The 26,350-nt window shown below is 36.9% G+C and overlaps 1 protein-coding gene across 1 annotated transcript in view; it reads right to left on the bottom strand.

Annotated features, from left to right (window-relative positions):
* The window catches only part of DNAH11 (dynein axonemal heavy chain 11), a 315,727-nt gene that overhangs the window by 261,096 nt on the left and 28,281 nt on the right, over nucleotides 1–26,350 (bottom strand). Inside the window, 10 exon segments of the mRNA XM_057731719.1 lie at nucleotides 609–831; nucleotides 1,052–1,221; nucleotides 1,307–1,561; nucleotides 2,404–2,736; nucleotides 6,913–7,305; nucleotides 7,455–7,559; nucleotides 9,649–9,844; nucleotides 10,419–10,543; nucleotides 10,850–10,987; nucleotides 17,582–17,698. Of these exon segments, the coding sequence (XP_057587702.1) occupies nucleotides 609–831; nucleotides 1,052–1,221; nucleotides 1,307–1,561; nucleotides 2,404–2,736; nucleotides 6,913–7,305; nucleotides 7,455–7,559; nucleotides 9,649–9,844; nucleotides 10,419–10,543; nucleotides 10,850–10,987; nucleotides 17,582–17,698 (2,055 nt within the window).

The raw sequence follows: 26,350 nt of genomic DNA, 5'->3' as shown, positions 1-26,350 counted from the left end.
GAGCATGGGAATAGAGCCTCAACTGAGATTTTTATTAGTGATTTCAGTTATAACTACAAAGATTTTGTACATCGTTTGGCACATATCAGCCACCAAGTCATTCCAGAACATGAAAAGAAGAGGATGATACAGAAATCCTCTTTAGGAAAGTGATTTCTCCATCCAAATTGGGCTTTATTTGTTCTTTATTAACATGTCCATGATATGTTTCCGAAGACTAGGTCACTTCTCAACTGACAGGCAATTTAAATGAAAGAGAGTTGGAATTTATTTCACGTGTGAAAGTAATGATATAAGTGGAACCCAGAAAAGTAACTTAGGGGCTCTCCATTACCCAAATACCTTTTAAAAAGAAGGCAGTTGAGCACAGCCATGTAGAGCAAGGATTTGGGCATGAAACACCCCTAGATTCACGTGGACTGGCTTTACTACTTGTGTGACCTTGAGAAAATTATCAAGTCCCTTTAAGCTTCAGATTCCTAAGCTGTAAAATGAAAACATTAATGTCTACAGTACAGGTTGTCATGAGGATGTCATAAAAGAGTACAGGTGAAGAACAAGAGATGCTCAGTTTACGGTAATCATGGGTATTTTACCATTACACTGACCTCTAGCTGAGCATAGACTTGCTCAGGCATCTTCTGGCCATATGTTTCCAAGAGTGTGATGGTTTCTTTTAGTGGTTCAAAGAGTTCATCAGTAGCTCTCTGTCGGCTTCTTACAGCCAGAAGATGCCCCATAATGTCTCCTAAACCATCGTGATCACCTTCACTTAATTCTCTCTGAAGTCCAGCATCTGTCTCTTTTATAAATTCTTGTAGCTCATTCAGACTATAAAAACATGTATATACACACACAAATTAAGCTCATTAAAACATTTAGAAGTGTAAGACTTCTGACTGAATCTAATTTTCACTATTTAATTAAACATTACTTGTTATCTCTATTATAAAACTGGCAGTTTTAATGCTCTTAAAATTAATATCTCAATTTTAAGAAGCGGTCAGGTGTTTAAAGTTATAATTCCAAAAACCAAAGCACCAAAGGCTACCTGTCGATGACAAATCTCAAAAGATGCTCCTGAAACATCCAGCTCCATTTCCTGATAATATTTAGCAAGCTCACTTTGAACGGCTTCACGTCCACCCTGAACCAACTATCAAACACTCTGAAGTCGTCAAACTTGCTCATCTGAACATACAAAGCCTCATAAATGTCAATCTATAATTGGAAAAAAAAAATAGTCACTGTATAACAACTCAATCCAAAGCTAGTAACTACATTAAATGCAAAGGGTTTTCCTTGCCTGTTCTTTGAACTGCTCAAGCGTTGGTGGCTGTTCAGGAACTTCTTCATTTGCATAAGGCTCTGTCTCCTCGGATGACACAGTGTGGCCATACAGGAGGAAGTGCTTCATAAACTCTGCTCGGTCATCCACCCAGAGGTAAGCATACGTGTCCAGGCTGTTTCTGAAGTCCAAGACTTTGTTGATGACGTCTGCCACTCTCTTCATGATCTCCTGCCTGACCTCCGCCAGGCCCAGCATGTTGTCCATATCATTCTAAATGAGGGGAGAACCAAGCATTTACTAAAGCCAACCCCGCTCTATCAATTACCTGCAACCTAACATTAACCGAGGCCACCCTTCAAAAGGAGAATAGTTGGTAAAACCAAAAATTGTGTTGCTTTTCTCAACTTCTCCTTTCCTTGTGCTCCCCATTACCCCCAATTTATTTTTGAATCATTAATATAAAAGCTAATTTTATAACTAATAATTTTAATTAATATATATGTGTATGTATGGGTGTTTGGCATTTAAATGTCTCGGTAGTTGAGTAAGCTGACTTTTTAAATCCTGGGAAGTTGCAACCCTCCATATGCTTCTTTGTCTTTTCATCGGATATACTGCCCCTTAATATTTTCTCTTTTGCATTTATATATCTAGTAATGAGGCATTTTCTTTCATGTGGATTTATCCTATTTTAAAGAGCTGTTCTAAAATTCCTGATTTTCCTGGCTGCCTCAGGATCAGCTCACAGCATCTTGCTTTTAGGTTAGATACAAACAGAATTTATCATACTTGGTGTAAATACAGCAAAAAAACAGTGGACGTTAGAATGGTGAATACTATAACTCAGGATTGAAGTATATTCAGATTAAAACCTTGGAATTAGCTTTGCATTTGTTTGCACTCTAAAGAGATATGCAAAATTGGTTAACATATATGTAAATACATTGAATTTTTTTAAGAGTAATGTTTCCTTTTCAGTGCTGATTTCTTTGTATTCTATTTTCTGCATTCAGTATTCAGTAATACTATCAATAAACATGTTTATAATCTCTCAATCTATTAATATGTATGTAATTAACAATAAATGTAATACCCATTTACAAAGAACATACCTGATAATTTGCTATTTCCAGATGTGCTGCTACTCGCTTCATCTGGGCAGACATTCTGAAACTACCACACAGCATTTCTTCCACCAGGTCATAGAAGCCATCCCCAGCCTCTCTTTCTAAAGAAGGTTTAAACAAAATCTCGGGGGGCATTAAGATCATTTGTGCTTGAAAAAACGGTGCAGGTTTCAACGGTTTCTCTGTATTCATCAGGAAGAAGTCTAAGTCATGCATTATCGCTTGAAAAATGCCTTCCACCACAATGTCATCAATGAATTCTACATAAATCTTCCAGGCATCCAGACAAGGACTGGTTCTGAAGAGCTTCCTATTTTCCTACAGACAAGTATAATAGATCAGTATAGACGACAGTGAGTATAAAAACAAAAGCTGTCCATTGAAACGGTTTGTTAAAGGGGCTGCTTTTGGGAGCACAACACAGAAACATTCAAATGCTTGGCTGCAGAGTCTTGAGCTAGATGGCAATGATCTAAGCTGGATTGTGTAACATTTAGTTCCTTTATAAAACACATTCAAAAGTCATTCTTTAAAGGAGAAATCATTATGAAGACTGCGATCTTCAAATACACACAAGAAATATACTAGTTCCCAGTGCATCCTAGACATGTGGGGCCTGGGCTTTTGTTCTGACGTTGTCCCTGACTTTCTGTGGCCTGGGACTTTGCCTACCAGGGCCTCACCCGTAAATGAGGTTTCCCAAACTGGTCCTCCTGAGAACACCGTTCTGGGATAACCAAAGATCAGTAAGTCAGCAAAGAGCTATGTGTTCTAGGCCGTTCTTGGAGACTCACAGTGTACCTATCATGTTAAAGTCCATTTAACCTGGTTTAACCAATTGTTTCCAAACACAAAAATACTTTGTGCCAACCACCTATGAGCAGCTTGTAGAAAAATACTAACTCGGCTTGGGAAACACTGGCCTGGTGAAGTCCAAGCTCCCTTTTTGCTTCAATAATACGAAATTCTTCGACCTCAGCATCTCCCTAGCGTGTGGGTGAAGTAATGGATGGGTCAATGGGCATGACAGGGCCAGACACGGACATGGTTAACGACTGCTAGAGGTTGGGCACAGTGCGGCAGGCCTAGAGACAGAGATTTGAAAAGGTCAGGTGTGCAGCAAGGTTGATTCCAGAAGCACTTTCTGAGGGGCAAAGGGTGCACAGTCCATACAGACCAAACGGCAGATGCCCAAGGCAGCAACTACTGCAGCACAGAGAAAAGAAGACATTAAAGTGGGAGCTAATTATAAGGTAGATTATGCTCTCTGCTTTCTCTGATTACTCACTACTGTGGATACATGATCCAGGACTCAAAGGTGTGTGCTGCAGGCAAGAATCAGAACTACAGAGGTAAGTCTGGATTCTGGTAACACAGGGCAGAGGTGAGTCTGGATCCTGGTAACACAGGGCAGAGGTGAGCAAGTTCTTTGAGGGTTTTTTGCCCTTAAACAAATCTAAGAAATGCTCTCTGCAGGGATGCTGTCTTGTCCACCAACCAGGTGGAAACATTCACATCTGTGTAGTGTATGTGACCCACACTGCTGGAACTGGGCAGTACACATCCCAGGCAGCTGTACACAGCATCCTGGCTCTGTTGTAGGATCTAGAAAAGAGAAGTATAGAGGTGGGAAGAGTGAAAAAAAAAATCCACGAAGACTATCTTGTCCAGACTCCTTATCTTTAAGGTGTAAAACAAAGACCTAAAACACATCCAGGGTCACATTCATAGGAAGTAAGCAGCTGAACTAGAACTAGAAACCAGTCCTCTTGACTCCCCAACACAGGAGGGATTGTACCTGTGATTGCCTCACTGTTCATACTTTCTCATATCAAGAGATCCAGTTTGTATCACTACAATGCCACATTTAAGAAATTGTTGTATTTTCCACAATTTAGGATAAAGGGAGGAAAAGGAAAAGGAGGGCTTTCGGTCACTAAATGATTGCTCAGGTCCCTTCCAGACACAATCTTCCAGGGTTCTGCCCTTCTCTCTCCATCTGAGATGCTGACTGCAGCCCTTCCACTGAGATCCCACAGCCACGAAGGGAGCAGCATGAAAGAGCAGAACTCATCCACCTTCTGCCCTGTTTTTATGTCTTTCCTCTAAACCACATTCCTCACTGGAAGTCTGAGAACCAAGCTCAAATTCATGTGCCAATAAGAGGTGGGAAGTCACTTAAAAGATAACTTATAGAAACAAATAATCATTTCATCTCTATTTTGAAGTCAAGTTCCCTCAAGTTGGAAGCACTCCACAGGTCTCAGTGAGTTCAAAGCTTCTGATTTTTTGATTCAAGGGAAAAAAAAAACAGTACATTTACTAGTAGAAAAATTCCAACTTTATTCTCTGAGAATAACACTGCAAAACCTTGTTTGTAACTATTTCTAGTCACATATTGGCAATATTTTCAATGCATTGTGATCAGGATTCATAAATCTTACTGGTCTAAAACCCCCAGGTTGGTGTTTAGGGAGTCCACTTTTTTATAATCAAGAAAATGTATCAGATGAAGCTAAGTGTAATCCATCATCTGTCCTCCACGAGACAGATTCTGATGCATAAACACTTGTAAGGGTGTCCTAAAAGTCACAGCATCTCCGCAAACCAGGAACAGTCAGTGGCATGACTAAGTTAAGATACGGCTGAAAAAACGACTTTTCAGATATATACCTTCTTTACATGTCAGAACATCCCTGAGATTCCCTCAAGGCTACCCAGGACTTAGGGATAGACTTTAGAGGGAGCACGGCTCTGCCTACACCTTGCTTTCAGACTTCTAGCCTCCAGACTGTGAGAGAATACATTTCTGTTAATTTAAGACATCTATTTGCGGTACTTTGTTATAGCAGCCCAAAGATGCTAACACAGGCAGTCACCAAAGAAGGCAAAGTCTTTATCCTAGCAATTTGTTACCAGTAGGGAAAATTAAAACTATCTTAGATGTTTCAGACAAAGTTGGAAGTCAACAGAAATTTTGAAATCCATGTGAATTCCTTTCTTTCTTTTCTTGTTGTGACACATACTCAATACAGCATATCAAATCTACCTCATCTTACTTTTTGGTGAGGGAGTTTGTAACCCTTCAAACACTTTCTTCACGCAATTGCAATGCCAGCCTATGCAAAAATCTGCCCTCTAACTAGGCATCTCTAACTAACGTGCCCGAAACATGTTAGTTTTTCAACAAATCCTGTTTTTTTGCTACAAAATCTGCTCTGCCATAGCCTTCCCCATATCAGTAAAGGGAAACTCCTCCTCCAGCTTCCCAGACCAAAAACCTCAACGTCATCCTTAACTTCTCTCTCCTCTGACTCATCACAGCAAATCCTCTTGGCTCTGCCTTCCAAACATATCCAGCATACAACTGCTTTTACCACTACCATCCGGACCCAAGTCATCATCACCTGGGTTGTAGACACATCCCCTCATGGTCTCCTTGTCACCCTCTCCTGGCCCCTCTGTGGTTTACACTCAACAGGCAAAGCCTTTGAGCAGAGAGTCTCCAGCTGCTATTTCCCCTTAGAGCAAAATCCAAAGTTCTCAAAAGGCCTGTTGATTCAGTGTGATGTGCCCTTAGTTCTTTTCAAACTTCATCATCTACTATTAATCCCTCTGGAAATTCTGCTCCAGGCATGCTGGCTCTCTACCTGACCCTTAGACAGGCAACCCATATTCCTATTGTAAAGCTTTTGTACTTTGATACCTAGAACATTCTTGTTGCATTTTCCACCTGGCTCATTCCCTTTCAGTTCTCTGCAGAAATGCTACCTTGGTAATGAGGCCTTTCTAACCACCTCACATACAATGCCCACCCCACCTTCCATCGATCCTCTATCCCACCGTCTCTGCTTTATATTTCACCACTGCTCCTATGACCAACTGAGAGACTATTTTATATTTGTTACTTTCTCTATCTTCCCTTATTAGGATGTAAGATCCAAGAGGCGAGAGACGTTTGGGGGTTTTTGCTTTTGTTTCTCCGTCTTCTGTTCTTTGTTCTTGTTTTATTTCTTGCCTTCTCTTACACTGATAACCCTGGAATAGTGCCTATCACTGTTTTAAAAACTCAAGTACTTGTTATAGGGAGAGTAACTATTGTTGCCACCCTCAGGAGATGGTGGAGAGGGTTACCTGAGATGATATAAACAAGACGGATGGCACACAGAGGCATCCACCCAACAGTGGTAGATGCTGACAGCGTCCAAAACACGAGATAACCATGGCCAACACAAGGACCCCATCTCTAGCCTTTCTGTTTCATCAAAAGATCTCACATTCCTCTCTCTCCTCTCAGAAATGAGTACAGTGAGGGCCACAGAAATTACAGGCAAGTAACACAAATTCCTCCATTTTCAGTGCTTAACAAAACCATACATAAAGCTGTTTCAGGTCCAATGAAAGAAACCTACATGATTAGGTTACCTATTTTTGCTCTTTTGTAAACTAACTGAAAGGATCAGCTATACGTTTCAAAGCCTTAAAAGCAAGTACCTCCACCAAGTTGTGTATCCTGCAGCCATCTTCCTGGATTAGCCTGTATTTTTTCGTAAACAAATCCCCCTTGTCCTCCCAAGTCAAGGTAGCCTCCCGTCGGTGTTCTCTCTTGGGAAGGAGCGTGCACTCCGCCCAAGCCCGCATCGTCTGCTGAATCACTCTGACGTTGTTCTGCGCATGCTCCACCCTGCGCTGCAACTCCAAGGTGGCCGTCTTCACCCTCTGGATGTCCCCCCAGCAGTCGTCCTGCCACATCAGCGATGTGGCGGCTGCCTGCAGTTCCTCATCCACAGCCCTCAGCTCATCCTCAACCAGGGGGTATTCGACTTCCAGAAGAGTCTGTTTCAGCTTATTATATCCTTGCACAAGAAGTTCAAGATTTCCAAAGTACTGAGGAAAAGAAAACCCCAAGACAAAAGTGACACATGTGTTAAAGATACTTTTCTTGGCGGTATGGAAGTATCATAGGTCTACATGTTAATAAGTAACATTCAAACTATTTCTACTCAGAATCTGCCCTAATATCTAAAAACACAGACCTTTAAAAGAGTATTTCTTTTTTTGAAGATGGCTAAGGCTGAATCCGGGATGTCTGATTTCTTCAACATCAAAAGGTATTTCACTTCTCTTAATATGGCCACTAGCTATTAAAAGAAAAGCAAGGATTATTACATATTTTAAAGATATCATTCTATTTTAACACAAGTTAAAATCGAAATGCTCAAAATTTCATCCAATGATTCCGTATTTTCAAACTGTCAAGGCAAAGAGGCTTTTGTTTCTTATGCTTTTGAAAAGCAACAATGATACATCCCACATGATGCAGAAGTATAAATAATAAAGGCTGAGTCACTGACCATGGCCCACTGTCAGAGAAAGGATTCAAGCAAAAAAACAGCAACACATACATGCCAGGATCTGAAATGGGAGCCCATAAATGGACCTCGGTCTTTTCCCAACACCATTGGTTTTATTATAATGCTTGTTTCAAAAACACAACGTGATTTTATATGAGGGAGGAATCTGAGCATGCCACAAGTTTTGTCTTTGCTTATCTGCAGTTTCATCAGCAAGAAACACTAGGTAAATACTAAAAACTGCACCCAACTGAACCAAAAGGCTTAGGAATGTGCAAAATTCCCATATGCACACGTGCACACACCACAAACATCCACCAGGTAACTCCGCTCACAGGTGCATGATGAGCCAGCCCACCCGCTTCCAGCGGTACAACTTTTTGTCTGGTTTCAAATGACCCTCCTTCTACCACTTCACAGTAATGCACAAGTCATAACTCACTTCCCTGAGCAAACATCAGGGCTTGGTCAAGGGAAAGTGCCATATTCATTGGAGTATCTATATATTACTTTACAATTTAAAATGTATAAAACTATGCTACTGTTTTTCCTAGGTTCTTTTGTTTTTCTGTTTTCACTGTTATTTTTTAATTGGAGTGTAGTTGCTGTTCAATATTATGTAAGCTACAGGTGTACAATACAGTGATTCACAATTTTTAAAGGTTATACTCCATTTATAGTTATTATAAAATATTTGCTATATTCCCCATGTTGTACAATAATATATCCTTGTAGCTTGTTTTATACCTAATAATTTGTACCTTTTAATCCCCTACCCCTACGTCGCGCCTCCCCTTCCCTCTCCCCAGTAGTAACCACTAGTCCGTTTTCTGTATCTGTGAGTCTGCTTCTTTTTGTCATATTTACTAGTTTGTTGTATTTCTTGGAGTCAACATATAAGTGATATCATAGAGTATTTGTCTTTCTGTCTGACTTATCTTTTAAATGTATCACTGACAAAGTTTTTGAGCACTGTACCCTAACCTTCATTTTCCCCATCAGCAATGTACTTTTTAGTGCGCAACCTGGCATAGAGCAGTGATTTTTAGGAATGCATGTCTTGTTGTAGCAGAACTGACCATAGCCCTAAGTCACAGTTTCTGAGGAAAGGACCACACGATATGCTTTAGAAGGTAAACCAGTTGACTTCCTTAGGTTGTCACTCCATAGGTTAACGAGTACAATATATTTTGTGTGTTTATAATCCCTTCAGATAGAATCGTAGGGATTATCCCTAAAACAACTCAAGAATTCAGTTTCTATAAATTGGTTTTATGAAATCAGAAGGTAGAGCTAATCCTCAATTCTCCAGGTCATGTATTTATGTACATGTCCTGAGGTTAGTAAGAAAAATTAGGTAATGCTATTCTTTGTAATTTCTAAGGGGACCAAATCAGAATTTGGGTACAGACTGTGACTATTAAACTTAGTGAGGCTAACTTTCCCAATTCCTAGGCATACAGTTGGACTGCCAATATGAGACAGGGCAAGAAAATATAAGCCAGAAAACATCTGATCAAAGACTAATGATTCTATTCAATTGAGCTAACATTTATTAAATGTTACTAAGTGCCTGACACTATGTTAGACACACAAAACACAAAGATGAAATGCAGTGAACCCTATTCTCAAGCAATTCATTATCCACTATAGTAGGTGTGGCAAATAAATAATTACAAGACAAAATAAGAAATAATTAATATAGAATTTGGTAAGCAAATCCCTAAAACAAAGACCTACTAGAAGTTGTTTTTAGTTATAAACCTCATAGCACTGACATTTTCCCAAAATAAAATACAAATGACTGGAGGTATCAGTAATATTCTTATAATAAAATAGGCCTCTATAAAACTTTTTTAAAATATCAAACCCCTACCTTTGGGTCAAAGTTGACACTGAGAAGACCACTTACGGCACTGAATTTAACCAAGGGTTGATTCAAATTGAATTCACAGATTTCATCCACATTACTCTTCCATTCATTATAGATACGATTTTCAAATTGGTCTAGCAAAGTTGTCATCTCAACATACTTCTGATAAACCAAGGCATCATCAGGACTTTCCAAGAACCTGTAGGAATATGATTTTTCTACTTTTCTGTACATTAGCTAGATTTCAGCTTAGCTACTTTACAACAATATAATATACAACAGCAATAACAAACTACACTATAAAAATCAGGAAGAAAATCAATAAAGGCCAAATAATGCTTCTGCATAGTCTTTGCCTTAAAAGATATAGATATGAAATAAATGGAACTCCAAACATTTTACTAAATGCAAACAGCAACAAGTTATCAATTCCTATAAAGAAAAGAGAAAGGTACAAAAATCTGCAAAATAAAAGGAGTGCTAGTTATTGGAGAAAGGAAAAACAATAACCAAAACCTATCAACATATTGTGGGTGAAATGGAAAAGTGAAAAGAAAAAAAGGCCTAACAACATGGAAATATATGAAGCTCTAAGTCCTAGTAAACGTATTCCAAAACCATGGGGATAAATCCCTCTCAATGAGGCCAGGCAATGACAAGAGTTAGGTAAGGCAATGGCCCTTTAAGTGCCAAAATGAACAGCTCACTACCCTATATAAAAATTGCCTGTGTCACAGGGATAATGTCACTATGAAGGAAGCCTAACTACTTACAGATAATGGAGAGATGCAAAGTTTGACCAAAACATTTGAAGTCGGTCAAGGACCTCTTTAGCCCATTTGATATTTCCTGAGGTGAATGGCATATTCTTGTTAAGAACTACATTTCCTTGTTCAATCTGCAAATTGATATTGTGGTGAAGAGGAAGAAACGAAACATTTAATCAGAGTACACTCCAACCTTGTAAGCAATTTTGGTACATTTACAGTACGAATATATAAAACATATGTGCTAAGTAACTTGATTAGTAGAAGAGTTATTGTCCTAAATCAGGTTCTTCATATCCATAGGAAATCAATTAAATAAAGGCATAAAAATTTTAGTGCCTGTGTCTCATCTTTAGGTATCATTCAATATAGTTCTACTTGATACCCTGACCCACAATATGTTACCATGAATGTGCCAGACTTTATTCCCCACTCACCTGTTTCACATGTTCATCATACAATTGCTTACACATATCCAACTCCACACTGAACATGTGCACAATTGTGCTGTAATGTGGGCTGAAAATTTCCATGACAACTGGTTTCTCAAGAAAATTCCCAAATACGGTCAAAAGCTGTAAAAATCAAAGTGAAAGAAAGGTTAACCACCACAGGTTTTTAATACAAATACTCAGTTCACTATTTCCCCCATTAAACCTCCTACTGACTAGATACAGAGCAAAAATGTAAGTCCCTGCAAGTATCCTGCAATGTCCCCAAATTGAAAACATTTTAGCATCTCACTAAAATTTCTATACATCCAATAAAGCAAATTCTAAATGTAAAGCAGTTTCCCTTCCTCAGCAGAAAATGAGGAGTCAGAAACGAACCACTATCTGTTAGCAATCCCTGATGACAGCCAACGCCACTAGTTCCTGCGGGGCACCAGAAAACGTTGTAGAAGATGCTTCGCAGATTTAAGAACAGAAGCAAGATTGTGTACTTGTTATTTGCTCTTCCCTCCTACACATATACTCTTTAGAATAAGAATATCCATATCAAGGACCTCTAGGTCACACGTTTACAATTATACTGTTATCCTGTGATAAACCACAATGGGGAAGAAAATGAAAAATATATATATATACGTGTATAACTGAATCACTTTGCTGTACAGCACAAAATAACACAACATTGTAAATCAACTATACTTCAATAAAATAAATTATTAAAAAATAGTTATACCAGAAGCATCAGTCACAGTGACTGTCCTGCCTGTGGCCAGCCATGTTTTGTACCACAGGACCAAGTCACCCCCAACACAGCAGCTGGGGCAGCAGTGGTGACCTGTTCCGAGGACAGCTACCCCACAGGCGGACAGTTCCTTCAGTGTCAAAGTCCTGGTTGAAACCAATGCCTTGAGATAATTAGATTCTCTCTCGGAAAAAGAACAGGGCATGGCAGGCTGAAAATCAATGCCAGTAAAATTTATGAGTGAAAAGAAACTACAGTTGACCCTTGAACAAAGCAAGCTTGAACTGTATGGGTCCACTTTTACACAAAACTTTTTCAACAAATACATTGGAAAATTTTTTTGAAATCTGCTACAATTTGAAGACTTTCAGATGAACCATGTTGCCAAGAAATATCAAAAAATTTAAGAAAAATAAATATATGTAGATACGAGTCTATCCTTACATAGATATATGGTGTTATTTAAAATAAAATTAATGTGTTAGTTTTCTCACTGTTTTAAAAAATTAATGTGTTAGTTTTCTTACTGTTCCAAAAAAATTACACTGTCATACAGTATGCCTTTTTCTCATAATTGGAGAAACTGAACATCAGCCTATCATCACAGTTTTTTAAATAATGTTTCCAATATTATATTATGAATATAACTATAATACTCTATGCCATAAAAATTTTATAATGATTCATTCACTATTATATCAGCTAGGCTCCTGTGAAACAAGCCTATCGACTACACTAGGCTACCCTAAAGCAATCATATTGCTGCTTTTTACCAATGCATGAATCATTATACCTGTAAATATAAATTTCTTTTTCACGTTAATTTTTCATTTCTTTATGTCTAGTGTTAGTAACATATATAAGATCGACAGTGTTTTGTATTATGCAAGGCAATATTGATGTAGGTACTGATGATTCATCTTATACAGATGACAAAAATTCACGGTATCAACAGAGTACAGTCTTGTAAATGTGTTTTCTCTTCCTTATTATTTTCTTAATAACATTTTCTTTTCTCTAGCTTACTTTATTGTAAGAATACACTATACAATACATATAACATACAAAATATGTATTAATCGACCACTCGTTATTGGTAAGGCTTCCAGTCAACAGTAAACTACTGTTAGTTAAGTTTTGGGGGAGCCAAAATTTAAACACTGATTTTCAACTACACAGGGGACAGCATTGTTCAAGGGTCAACTGTAGTAGCAAGCAGAGGAAGCCACTAAGTAAGGGGACAGAGAAAGCAGACGTGAACTAAAACACGATCACATGAGCAGCAAGCAGAGCAATGTAGTCTACACCTCCTCCTGCTCGGTCATGGAGCCCTTAGATCTCAAACTAACTCTGACCACCAGTTTCCACAAAGTTTCGCTGTCTGCTGAGCCTAATCTTGGATTCCTATCGCCCTCCTGTCTTGTTTTCTGCTCCACAGGCGTTCTTCTGTGCATCAGTGTGAGACAGCTTTCTTTGCAAGCAAAATAATGTAATTAAAATACATATTTCTGTAAAAGCAATGTTTATAGAATGCTTACTAGGTGCCAGGCACTATATTTTAAGGGTGTTAAAAATGCTGTTATAATCACATGCTCCAGATAAGGAAACTGAGTTATGGGCAGGGGATAACTTGCCCTAGTTTTCACAGGTAGTGCAGAGTTGGCATTTGACATTGACACTGGGCAGTCTAGCACCAGAGCCTCTGCTGCCTTGTGTGGCCTCTCATCAGCCAAGTGCCATTTAAAGTTGTTCTTTTGTTATTTACTTACTCTGTGTGGGCTTCAGAAAATGTTACTTATTAGGCCTGTTCTGCAGATATTTTCTTTGAAATAAAAGGAAATATCTCCTCAAAATAACTAAATATCATTAAGGTGGCAGAAAACGATACACCAAGGTTTGTGCCTTGTTAGTGATGTGACATGGCAAAAGATGGAGCTTTGTTCTTCCCCTTAGGAAACTAATGGTGTTCCCCCAAATGTTTTTTATTAAAAAAGCAGCCCCACTGTAAACATTATGTAAACATTTCCAAAAACTTTACTCATTGAAAAAATCAACACAAGGAAAAATTTATACAAACTGAAATATAAATCTAACCATATCTTAGAGGCCAGTTTAGATAAACACATGCTGGCTTTTTTTCTGGTAATATCAATTATAACTACTATAGAACTGTTGGTGGGAATGTAAATTGGTGCAGCCACTATGGAGAACAGTATGGAGGTTCCTTAAAATACTAAAAATAGAGTTGCCATATGATTCAGCAATCCCACTCCTGGGCATATATCCAGAGAAAACTCAAATTCAAAAAGACCTATGCACCCCAATGCTCACTGCAGCACTGTTTACAAAAGCCAAGACATGGAAGCAACCTAAATGTCCATTGATAGATAAATGGATAAAGAAGATGTGGTACATATATACAATGGAATACTACTCAGCAAAAAAAAAAAAAAGAAAGAAAGAAAGAAAATGCTATTTGCCGCAACATGGATGAACCTGGAGATTATCATACTAAATGAAGTCAGACAGAGACAAGTATCACTTGATATCACTTATATGTGGAATCCAAAAAATGATACCAATGAACTTATTTACAAAACAGAAATAGACTCACAGACACAGAAAACAAACTTATGGTTACCAAAGAGGAAAGGGGATGGGGAGGGACAAATTAGGAGTTTGGGATTAACATATACAGATTTCTATATATAAAATAGGTAACCAACAGTGACCTACTGTATAGCACAGGAAACTATACTCAATACCTTGTAATAATCTGTAAGAGAAAAGAATCTGAAAAAGAATATATCTATGTATGTGTATATATATATATGTGTGTGTATATATGTGTTAATCACTTTGCTGACCACATGAAACTAACACGACATTGTAAATCAACTATACTTCAATTAAAAATAACCACTGTAGAAACTACTAAATATTTAAAATCTACTTGGTTAGCTGCTACAAGGCAAAATGCAAAGTATTAACTCTCTTCTTACAACCACTGTTTTGTTAAGTTTGGACTTTATGTTAACATTCTGAAGTAAACATTGCCTCACAGCTTTCACAAAGAAGTGGACTCTAACTACAGTAAGGAAACACATTTATTTCCCAACATTCTCTTTCAAACCCTTATCATGTCAACCACAACTGAAATAATACCAAGAGCTTCCAGCCACATCCCATTTTGCCCACCTGATATACTTAATGGGACTTAACTCCAAGTCTAAAATAGGAAACACAGAGAGAAAATATTCTTTGGGGAGGTTGTAAAGCCAGAAAGTAGTAGTAAAAAGTCTTAACCTTTTAAGCAGTATATATTACCTTAATTTTTCAACATCACAGGTACATAAAAATTATCCTCCAGGATGAGAATAAAGGTCATTTGAACTTCTGGTTTCCTTGTCACATTGGAACTAAGAGCTTTTTTTTTTATGAAGAGTACAGACATTGTCCTTCATATCAACCTCAAAAGATTCAAGATTGATTCCTTCCTAAATATCCCATTAGAGATCTGTAAGGTTTCCCTTGATTTTCTTCTATTTCTCAGTTTCATTATGTAATATTTAAATTTTTGCTAGGTTTGTCTCTTTCAAAGATTTTTTTAATCTGTTGCCACCTGAACCATATACACTTCACAATTTTCTAGTTTTTTATTATTTCATCTAAAGACTTTCCTAGACACTTGTCTTATATACTTAAGTCTCCCTTCATGTAGAGACACTGTAAATTTTAGAAAACCAACCATCAGCATTTTGTTTTATTTTAATTTTTGAGTGCCAACGCTGTGAGGTCTGAGCCACAGTTTTATACTGTTTGGTTCCAGGGCCCTTCCTGTTCATGTCTCTGCCAAGAGCAGGTACTGAATTGTGGTCTTCAGAGAACGGTCTGCAAGTATTTATTCCCCAGGACACAGCAGTAACTGGTCAGAGTTCATCATCTTGTACCTGTGGTAGAAATCATTTTCTCCCTAAATACACAACCCTGTAATTTTTTCCTTCTGCCACGACTCTTGCTGCAATTTCTTCATCCGAATGTCACTTCAGGACTCTGACAACCAGTCAGCCCTCCTAATGTCACAGCTATTAAGTGCCTGCTTTATACAAGGCGTTGCAAAAGGTGATCTACATATAACAAAAACTCTAAGATGATGTCCTACCCCTGGAGAACTTATAAGGGCTGCATCTCATGCTGTATTTTTCAGTAGACAAGGTACAAACACGTGGAATAGTAAAGAAACAATACATGACAATAAAGAGATAAAATTGTTTAGAAAAAAATAACTGGCATGTACTAAAATAGAATCCATATGAGTGGTTGTGAGAAGGGGAAGGAGAGATCTGAATTAGAAAAGGTAGCAGCCTCTGTAATTGAGACTTCCTTCTACATTTTTTCTTGCAGTCATTTCTAAAAGCATGAAAGTAGGTCTAGTAACAGAATATGACAGACTACTACGTAGCTGCTAAAAATAATACTGTTGAATTCTGTTATAAAAGAAAAGTATTTATGATTCATTGCTTCCTGAGAAGGTTACAAAAAGATTACAAGGACCAGAATATGTCATTTTTCGCAAAGAGAAATATGTATGCATATCTAATCAAAGAAAAGGAGTGGCAGTATTAAATATAGTAATTTCTGAGAGACGGGATTACAGGTGGTGTTATTTTATAAAAACGGGCTACGTATTTCAGCTGGCAGCATCTCAGTTTCATCCAAGGACTCTTGAGAACTATATTTGAGCCTCGTGATTTCTCTGTTAAAACGCTTGATGGAGGCAGAAGACTCTAGCACTTAACCACCATATGTCCCCTTGATTTGAATTTTAAGATCAAAATCAAACAAGTATCTTCGACAAAGTCTGCGTCTGTTATATTGTTTTGCACTGCCATCTTCAATGAATTGTGTCCATGATTCTCTAGCTGTGTTTCTGCTGACACGGAGGCCTCATTCCTCTTTGGGGGTGTCATCTAAGTTTACACTTGACTTGCAATTCTCTCCTCTGACAAGCAAGTTTCACACGGTGCCCCAATTCCCCACGTTACAAGCCTTCCCTTTGGGAAGACTCTCAAGATGTTTTTCTTCTCTGTAACTATTCATACATCTATATTGTATTTCATCAACTATATGACGATTCTTTCATGTTTTAATACCTCTGAAACTAGACTATGTTATATTATCAACAGCACCATAATTTTTTGGCAGCATTTTCCTTTGTCGATAAACAATGGTATGTTTGATAATCGATGGTGTCTTATGCCTGATGGAGAACCGTATATAAATTGCTATTTACTTCAGTCAGATTAATAAAGTGGGCAGGTGAACCCAACCTATGTAAACAATGGCAAAAAAAATAAAAAGAAATTCTTGAGTTAACAGATATTTTTTACTTTTCACTGTGGCTTAATTTTGAATCAATACTTCACAGGCCATGCCAAACTTGCTCTAAAGGTAATGAAAGCTAAAACAATAAATTCAAGCAAAGGAGGGAGACAGGAAGATGGCGGAGGAGTAAGACGTGGAGATCACCTTCCTCCCCACAAATACATCAAAAATACATCTACATGTGGAAAAGCTCCTACAGAGCACCTTCTGAACGCTGGCAGGGGACCTCAAACTTCTAAAAAGGCAAGAAAATCCCTGCAAAAGAAAAAAAAAAGGGAAAAAAGAGACAAAGGAATCCCAAGGAGACATGCCCCTCTGGGAGGGAGCTGTGAAGGGGGAAAAGCTTCCACACACTAGGAAGCCAAGATCAAGTTAAGTGTCCTAAAACTGACCCTGTCCAAAGCAATCTTTGTTATTCATTAGTGCATTATTCAAAATTTATATAATAATTCAATGAACTGAATATGAAGATAATATGACTAGTTAATAGTTTACCTGGATCAGAAAGGAATGTATTCCCTCTTTTCATCCAATATCTTAAATTATTCATTAGTAAAACATTTTTTTCTGATAACTTCTTCAAAACTAACCTTAAATGCAGCTTCCAGACCATTGCAGTTAAAGAAAGCTTCACAAAGAACCGTCCCAAGCCTTCTGTCAAAATCCAAAGTTTTGGACTTAAACATGACATAATCACTTTCAAACTCCTATAAAATTTAAAATAAAATATTAATTCACAGGAAAGAATCCAACGGTGAAAATATCAATCACAAAAGTGTGACACCTCTCTGTCTCTCCCTGTGAATGAATTTATTTTTCATAGCAGGATTCCAGGAAAGACAGAGAAAGAGCTGTATCTGGCTAACTGTTCAAGTGGCAGCCTTATAGGAGCACTGAACATTCAGCACAGTCAGTTCACGTTTCCACAATCCTTTTCACTGGCTCAGACCCCAACATCAGTATTTTGGCCTATCAGTCCATCCTTCTCCATACTATTTTGATTATAAATGAAAAAGCAAAGCTTTTCAGAAAAAAAGGGAAAAAAATAATCTTGTCTCATTATAACTTTAGTATACCTATAAGTTTAATCAGGAAGTTTTTTATTTTGCTTTTCATGGAGCAGCAGCCCTGCCAGGAAACACTATTTATTCAAGTGAGAACTAAAATCCACAGGTCTGTCTGTAAGAAAGCATCATTAGCAACACAGACAAAACATAATACTCTTCCCATTTTCCCAGTTTCTTATTAATATGCAGTTAACAACCCCCAGTTTCCTCCTAATACATAACCACCCACTCCCGTAATTACAAAGAATGAAACAGTGAAAGAATAACCTTCATCTGCACAGCATTACAATTCAGTCTTCAGTGAAGTCCCAGAAATTCAGAAAACACTTTGGGTTTCCCAGCCAAACCGCCCCAGGAGTGCATGCCACACACTTAACATAAAGAAGTCCTTTGTTACCTCCGTAAACTGAGCCTCCACCTATTAATAATAATAACAGTAATAATAATGACAGCTAACATTTATTCAATTCTGTTCTAAATGCTTTACATGATTACCTCAGTTCTAACAACCTATGATGTAGGTAATATTTTTCTCATTTTGTAGGCAACAAAGTAAACTCGGAGAAGTTTAATGCCCACAATTATGCCACCAGTTAATGGCAGCGCCCGGATTCAAAGCCAGGTAAGCCGGCTCCAGAGCCGACACTCCAATCATGATTTTGGATGTTTCTGTGAAGGAATGCACTGTATGCTGAATTTAACATATACTATAAAACAGTGTAACGGCAAAGTTTTAGAGCACTATGTGTCATATACAGCAATGTCATATTTAGCATCAAGAGGAAGCCTCCACTTTTGAATTTGGGCCAAATGGTCTCTTCATTCAAGGATCACTGACTTTTAAAAGTAAACACAAATGCCCAACAAGTTTTAACAAGCCCAACTTACCCCACTTCTCAGTGCAGCAACAAAGAACATACAGCTTAAGATCCTCAAACATTATCGGAACAATTAGCAAATAATATCTCAGGGAGGGAACACTCACTTCCATGACTCATCTCACTCCTAACCTCTTGTCATTCACCCTGAATTCAGATCTGCCGATAGGACTTCTCGCCTAGGAAGTCCCATAGGTAATTCAAATTTATTTTATACAAATCTGAACTCATCACCCTCTCTGTAAAGCCACTCCTCATTCTACAAACCCTAACAGAAACGTTGGCAGTCTCTCTGACTTCTTCCTCTCTCAGTCAACTGCTGTCCATGTTCTCTCCTAACTACCTATTCTCCACTAGTCCAGTCATCACCCTCATCCAGAGAGCCCTTATCACTTAGCCGGGTTTCTGTTAACCGTTTACTAACTACTCTCTTTGCTTTTAATCTCATCTCTCCCACCCTTCTCCAAACTGCAATCTAAATAAGCTTTCTAAAATAGAAATCTTATGTCACTCTTGTACTCATAACCCTCCATTATCTCAATTCAGAATCCTTAATTTCTTAGGGTAAAGTCTCCAAGTCTTAGCCTCACCTATAAGCCCTCTGTAATCTGGACCCTACTTGCTGCTGCCAACTATTCCAGTACCTCTCCCCCTTCCACACGCTAGGATCTAGCCACACCTGCCTTATCATACTCATTCTCTCTCTGTGTGGAATACAATTTTCTTCTAATCACTTTCTTTTCATCTTCTTCTCACCTGCTTCTTTTCTATTTATTTTTCAGTTCCATTTATCTTTCAGGTATTATCTCAGTTTCCCTTTCTCCTCCTCTGGAAAGGGGCCCTTCACAAATGCTCCCATAGCTTTCTATACTTTTAATACCCTAGCACTAAGCACACTGTATAAGTGCCTACCTGGATTCTCCCCCTGGATTTTAAACTATGAGCATAGTGGCCAAGTTTCTTTTCACAGAGACAGTGTCAATATTTAACGAGGTTCCCAGCATATAGCTGTTTCTCAATACTTACTGAAGATTAAACAATACACTGGTTTTACTCAGAACCATTTTTTCTATATTCTAAAAACTCCAAAATTGCCCTTATTAGTGACATGGGAAATTTTGAAGCTTTAGCTAGAGAAATGCTATGGTCTGATTTAGCTCCTAAAAGGCAATCAAGTTGCTGTGTGAAGAATAGATACTGATGGAGCCAAGACGGGGGCTGAAGGAGAGGTTTAGGAGCAAATGCAATAACCCGGGTCAGAGATGAGATCTGCATATATTTTCAGGGTTTATCTGACAGAAATTGATGTTTATTGTGAGAAAAGAGCAAGATCATGGATGACTTCAAAGTTCTGAAGTAGTATATAGACTATTTAATGAGTTGGAGAAGACAAGGAAGGATAGGCATGGGAAGAGGTAAAGCGGGGGTTCAGTTTTGCACGTTGGTGATGTCTATTAAATATTTAAGTGGAGACGCTGAGGAGGCAGCCGCATATATGCTATGTGTTTGTCCTTTCCATTATGTGTAACGTCCTTTAAGGCTGTTGGTAGATGCTCTTTATCAATTTGAGGAAGGTCCCCTCTATTCCTATTTCTCAGAATTTTTATTATGAATGGATGGTGAATTCAGTTAAAAATTTAATGCATCTAAGTTTTTAAATTACTAAATTATCACAAAGGAGGCAAAAATATACCATGGAGAAAAGACAGCCTCTTCAATAAGTGGTGCTGGGAGAACTGGCCAGCTACATGTAAAAGAATGAAATTAGAACACTCCCTAAACACCACACACAAAAATACACTCAAAATGGATTAAGGACCTAAATGTAAGGCCAGAAACTATAAAACTCTTAGAGGAAAACATAGGCAGAACACTCTCTGACATAAATCACAGCAGTATCTTCTTGAATCTACCTCCTAGAGTAATGAAAATAAAAGCAAAAATAAACAAATGGGATATAATGAAAGTTAAAAGCTTTTGCACAGCAAAGGAAACCATAAACAAAACAAAAACACAACCCTCAGAATGGGAGAAAATATTTGCAAGCAACCAACAAGGGATTAATCTCCAAAATATACAAAGAGCTCATACAGTGCTATATCAGAAAAAACAAACAACCCAGTCAAAAAGTGGGCAGAAGATCTAAATAGACATTTCTCCAAAGAAGACATACAGATGGCCAAAAAGCACGTGAAAAGATGCTCAACATCATTAATTATTAGAGAAATGCAAATCAAAACTGCAATGAGGTCTCACCTCATACCAGTCGAATGGCCATCATCAAAAAAATCTATAAACAATAAATGCTAGAGAGGGTGTGGAGAAAAGGCAACTCTCCTACACTGTCAGTGGGAATGTAAATTGGTACAGCCACTATGCAGAACAGTATAGAGGTTCCTTAAAAAACTAAAAATAGAGCTACCATATGATCCAGCAACCCCATTCCTGGCCATATACCTAGAGAAAACCACAATTCAAAAATATACATGCACCCCAATGATCACTGCAGCACTATTTACAATGGCCAAGACATGGAAACAACCTAAATATCCATTGGCAGAGCAATGGATAAAGATGTGGCACATATATATGATGGAATATTACTCAATCATAGAAAAGAATGAAATAATGCCATTTGCAACAACATGGATGGACCTGGATATCATCATACTAAGTGAAGTCAGAGAAAGACAAATATCATATGATATCACTTATATGTGGAATCTAATAAAAACGATACAAATAGGGAATATCCTGGCAGTCCAGTGGTTAGGACTCTGTGCTTCCACTGCAGGGGGCACAGGTTTGATCCCTGGTGGGGGAACTAAGATCTTGCATACTGTGCAACATGGAAAAAAAAAAAGATACAAATGAACTTATTTACAGATCAGAAACAGACTCAGAGATCTCGAAATCAAACTTTTTACCAAAGGGGAAACGTGGGGGAAAGTGATAAATTAGGAGATTAGGATTGACATATACACACCACTATATATAAAACAGATAACTAATAAGGACCTACTGTATGGCACAGGGACGTCTACTCAATAATAACCTATATGGGAAAAGAATCTGAAAAAGAATGGATATATATATATACACACACATATATATATATACACACATGTGTATGTGTATAACTGATTCACTTCGCCGTACACCTGAAACACAATATTGTAAAATTATATTCCAATAACATTTTTTAAATTTAATGCATCAATTAACACAATCATGATGTTTTTCTTCTTTCACCTATTAATATTGGGATTACACTGATTTTCAAATATTGAATCAGTCTTGCATCCCAAGAACAAACCCTATTTGGACATGGTGTAGAATTCTTTTTGTACACTGTGGAATTCTATTTGCTGATAATTTAAGGATTTTTATATCTATACTTAATGAGGGATAACAGCTTACACTATTTGCTATTTTGCATTGTCTTATCTGGCTTTGGTAGCAGAGTAAAAACTACTAGCTTTATAAAACAAATTGGGAAGTGTTCACTTCTCTGTATTTCTGGAAGAGATGGTGTAGAACTGGTGTCACAAGTACACTTTGGTGACATTGAAGGTTTGGTTCCAGACCACTGAAATGAAGTGGTTATCACAATAAAGCAAGTCACATGAATTTTTTGGTTTCCCAGTGCATATAAAAGTTATGTTTACACTACACTGTAGCCTATTAAGTGTGCAATAGCATTATGTCTAAATATGTATGTAGAGACTGTCATACAGAGCGAAGTGAGTCAGAGAGAGAAAAACAAATATCATATATTAACACATATATGCAGAATATAGAAAAATGGTACAAATATGTTCAATTATGTTGTACACCTAAAACTAATACAATGTTACATGTCAATTATATCTCAATTTAAAATATTTATTTCATATTGGGTGAGTTGTGGTAGTTCTAATTTTTTGAGGAATTGGTTTATTTCATCTAAGTTATCAAATTTATGTGTAGAGGTTATTCTTTTGTTTTTTGGTATTCTCCATTATTCGGTTGGTATCTTCAGAAGATATAATTGTAGCTCTTTTACTCCTGATGTTGGTAATTTATCTTTTTTCTTTGTAGTCTTGACAGAGGTTTGTCTTTTCAAAGAATCTTAGTTTCATATATTTTCCTCTCTTTGTTTTCAATTTCATTGATTTCTGCTCTTTCCTTCTGATTATTTCCTTCTTTCAAATTGATTTGTATCTATTTGCTCTCCTTTTTTGTTAGGTTCTTAGGGTGGAAACAGATTCTTGATTTGAGATTTTCCTCTTTTTTAACGTGTACATTTAGTGCTACAAACTTCCCTCAAAACTGCTTTATCTGTTCCCACAAATTTTGATATACTGTATTTTCATTTTCATTCAGTTCTCTATATTTTATTTGCCTTGAGACTACTTCTTTGATTTATGAAATATTTAGAAATGTGATCTTTAGTTTCTAAGTACTTAGAGATTTTCCTGTGAGGTTTCCATTATTGATTTCTAGTTTGAATCCACTGTCATCAAAGAACATACTCCATATGATTTCATATCTTGTAAGTTTTTTGAGGTTTGTGTTATGGCCCAGGATATGGCATATTATGGTACATGTTTCACAAGCACTGGAAAAGAATGTGAATTCTGTTGTTGTGGCATGGAGTGTTTTATAAATATCAATTAGATCCTCTTGGTTGATGATATTGAGTTCTTTTATATCCTTACTGATATCTCATCTACTTGTTCTTTCAATTGCTGAGAAGGAAGTATTGAAGTCTCCAACTAGAATTGTGGATTTGTCTATTTTTCTTATCAGTTCTCAGTTTTTGAATCACATTCTGCTGTTTTGTTGTTTGGTGCATACATCTAGGATTGCTATATCTTCTTGATAAATTTACCTGTTTATCATTATATATTGTCCCTTCCTGGTATTCTTTTTTTCCTGCTATGAAGTTTACTTTATCTAATATTTATATAGCCATTACTGCTTTCCTTTGATTACTGTTTGTATGATATCTCTTTCTGTTAAGTTTTAAACTGCATATATCACTATATTTGAAGTGAGTTTCTGAAAGAAAGCATATAGTTGGGCCATGTTTTTTAATCCACCCTGTTAATCTCCGTCTTTGTATTGGTGCATTTACACCATTTACATTTAGTGTAATTATTACTATGTTCGGGCTTAAGTCTGCCATTTTATTTTTTTCCCATTTCTTCTGTGTTTTGCTTCTTTTTCTGAAATTCTAATTATTTGAACTTTTTTTTAGAATTATATTTGATATAGCTATAGTATTTTAAGTGTCTCTATATTGCTCTAGATGTTACATTATATATATATCAGTTATCACTGTCTAATATTGCCATCTTTCATCAGTTCAATAAAGTATAAAGTCTTACCTCCCACAACCAGCAAATCAAAGAAGAAATCACCTGGGAAATTAAGAATACCTCGAGACCAATGGGAAAAAACTTAACATATCCAAACTTAGGGAATGCATCAGAAGCAGTGTTGAGAGGGAAATTTTATCACTGTGAACACATACATTAAAAAAGAAGGATCTCATATGAATAACTTAACTGTACACCTTACATGAGCTGAAAAAGAGCAAACTAATTCCAAAGCTAGCAGAAGGTGAAAAAAATCAAGATTAGACTGGAGATAAATGAAATAAACAGAATAATAGAGAAAATCAACAAAACCAAAAAGTTTGTTCTTTGAAAAAAAAAGTGAAATTGACACTTAGCTAGACTGACTAAAGAAAAGAGAGATTCTAATTACTAAAATGAAATCTGCATAATTACTACCAATTTTACAGAAATAAAAAGGATTATTTATAACTGTTCTATGAATAACTATATAGCAAATTATATAACACAGATGTACAAATTCATAGAAACACACAACATACCAAGACTGAATCGTGAAGGAACAGAATAACTAAATAGGCCTATAACTAGTATGGAGACTTAATCAGCATCAAAAACCTTCCAACAATAAAAAAAAAAAAAAAAGCCTAGGACCAGATGGCTTACTGGTAAACACCAGCAAACATTTAAGTAAGTGTTAACACAAATCCTTCTCAAACTCTTCCAAAAAATTGAAGAGGGAACACTTCCTAACTCATCCTATGAGGCAAATATTGCCCTGATAGCAAAGCCAAATAAAGCACAATACTACTACAGACTGCTATCCCTTATAAATAATGATACAAATGCTTTCAACAAAAACTAGCAAACAGAATCCAGCAGCATATTTTTTTTCAGCAGCATATTAAAAGCATCATACACCATGACCAAGTGGATTTATTCCCAGAATGCAAGTGTGGCAAATGAAAATCAATGGTAATACACCACGTTAATAGAATGAAGCGAAAAGACCACATGATCATCTCAATTGATGCAGGAAAAAAAATGACAAAATTCAACACCTTTTAATGATTAAAAAAAAAACAAACACTCCATAAACTAGAAATGGAAGGAAACTTCCTCAACATGATATAGGCCATCTATGAAGAACCCACAGCTAACATCATACTCAATGGTCAAAGACTAACAGTTTTCCCCATGATCAGGAACAAAACAAGGATGTGCCACTTCCACCACTTCTATTCAACATAGCATGGGAAGCACTAGCTAGAGCAATTAGGTGAGAAAAAGAAATAAAAGGCATTCAATCTAAAAAGGAATAAGTAAAATTATCTCTCTAAATAGATGACATGATTTTTTATACATTAAAAAACTCTAAAGACTCTGCATCAAGAAAATAAACTATTAGAGGTAATAAATTCAGCAAAGTTGCAGGATGCAAAATCAACATGTAAAAATCATTTGCACTTCTATACATTAGTTATGAACAACAAAGTTGGATCCTTACTTTACAAGATATACAAAAATTAACTCAGTATTTATCAAAGAGCTAAATGTAAGAGCTAAAAGTATAACACTCTCAGAAGAAAACACTGGAGAAAATCTTCGTAAGATTGGATTTGGCAATCATTTCTTGGATGTGACACTGAAAGCGTAGGCCACAAAAGATAAATTTGACTTCATCAAAATTTAAAACTTTGTGTATCAAAGGACACTATCACAGGTGTGAAAAGAAACCCATGGAATGGAAGAAAGTATTTTCAAGTCACATATCTAAGGGGTTAATGTCCAGAATATATAAACTCCTACAACCCAACAACAAAAGAACCCAATCCAAAAATAAGTAAAAGACTTGAACAGACATTTCTCCAAAGGCATAAAGATGGACAATAAACACAAGAAATGATGATCAACATCACTAATCGTTAGGGACTGCAAATCAAACTACAATGAAATATTACTTCATGGCCACTAGTATGGCTATTATCCAAAATAATGAAAAATAATGTGTTGATAAGGATGTGATAACACTGGAAGACAAAATAGTTCAACCACTATGGAAAACAGATTCA

Source organism: Hippopotamus amphibius, chromosome 4 (genome assembly GCF_030028045.1).
Source record: "Hippopotamus amphibius kiboko isolate mHipAmp2 chromosome 4, mHipAmp2.hap2, whole genome shotgun sequence".
Classification (NCBI taxonomy): domain Eukaryota; kingdom Metazoa; phylum Chordata; class Mammalia; order Artiodactyla; family Hippopotamidae; genus Hippopotamus; species Hippopotamus amphibius.
The sequence above is the reverse complement of the archived record's forward strand: the minus strand, read 5'-3'. Positions and strand labels throughout refer to the sequence as shown.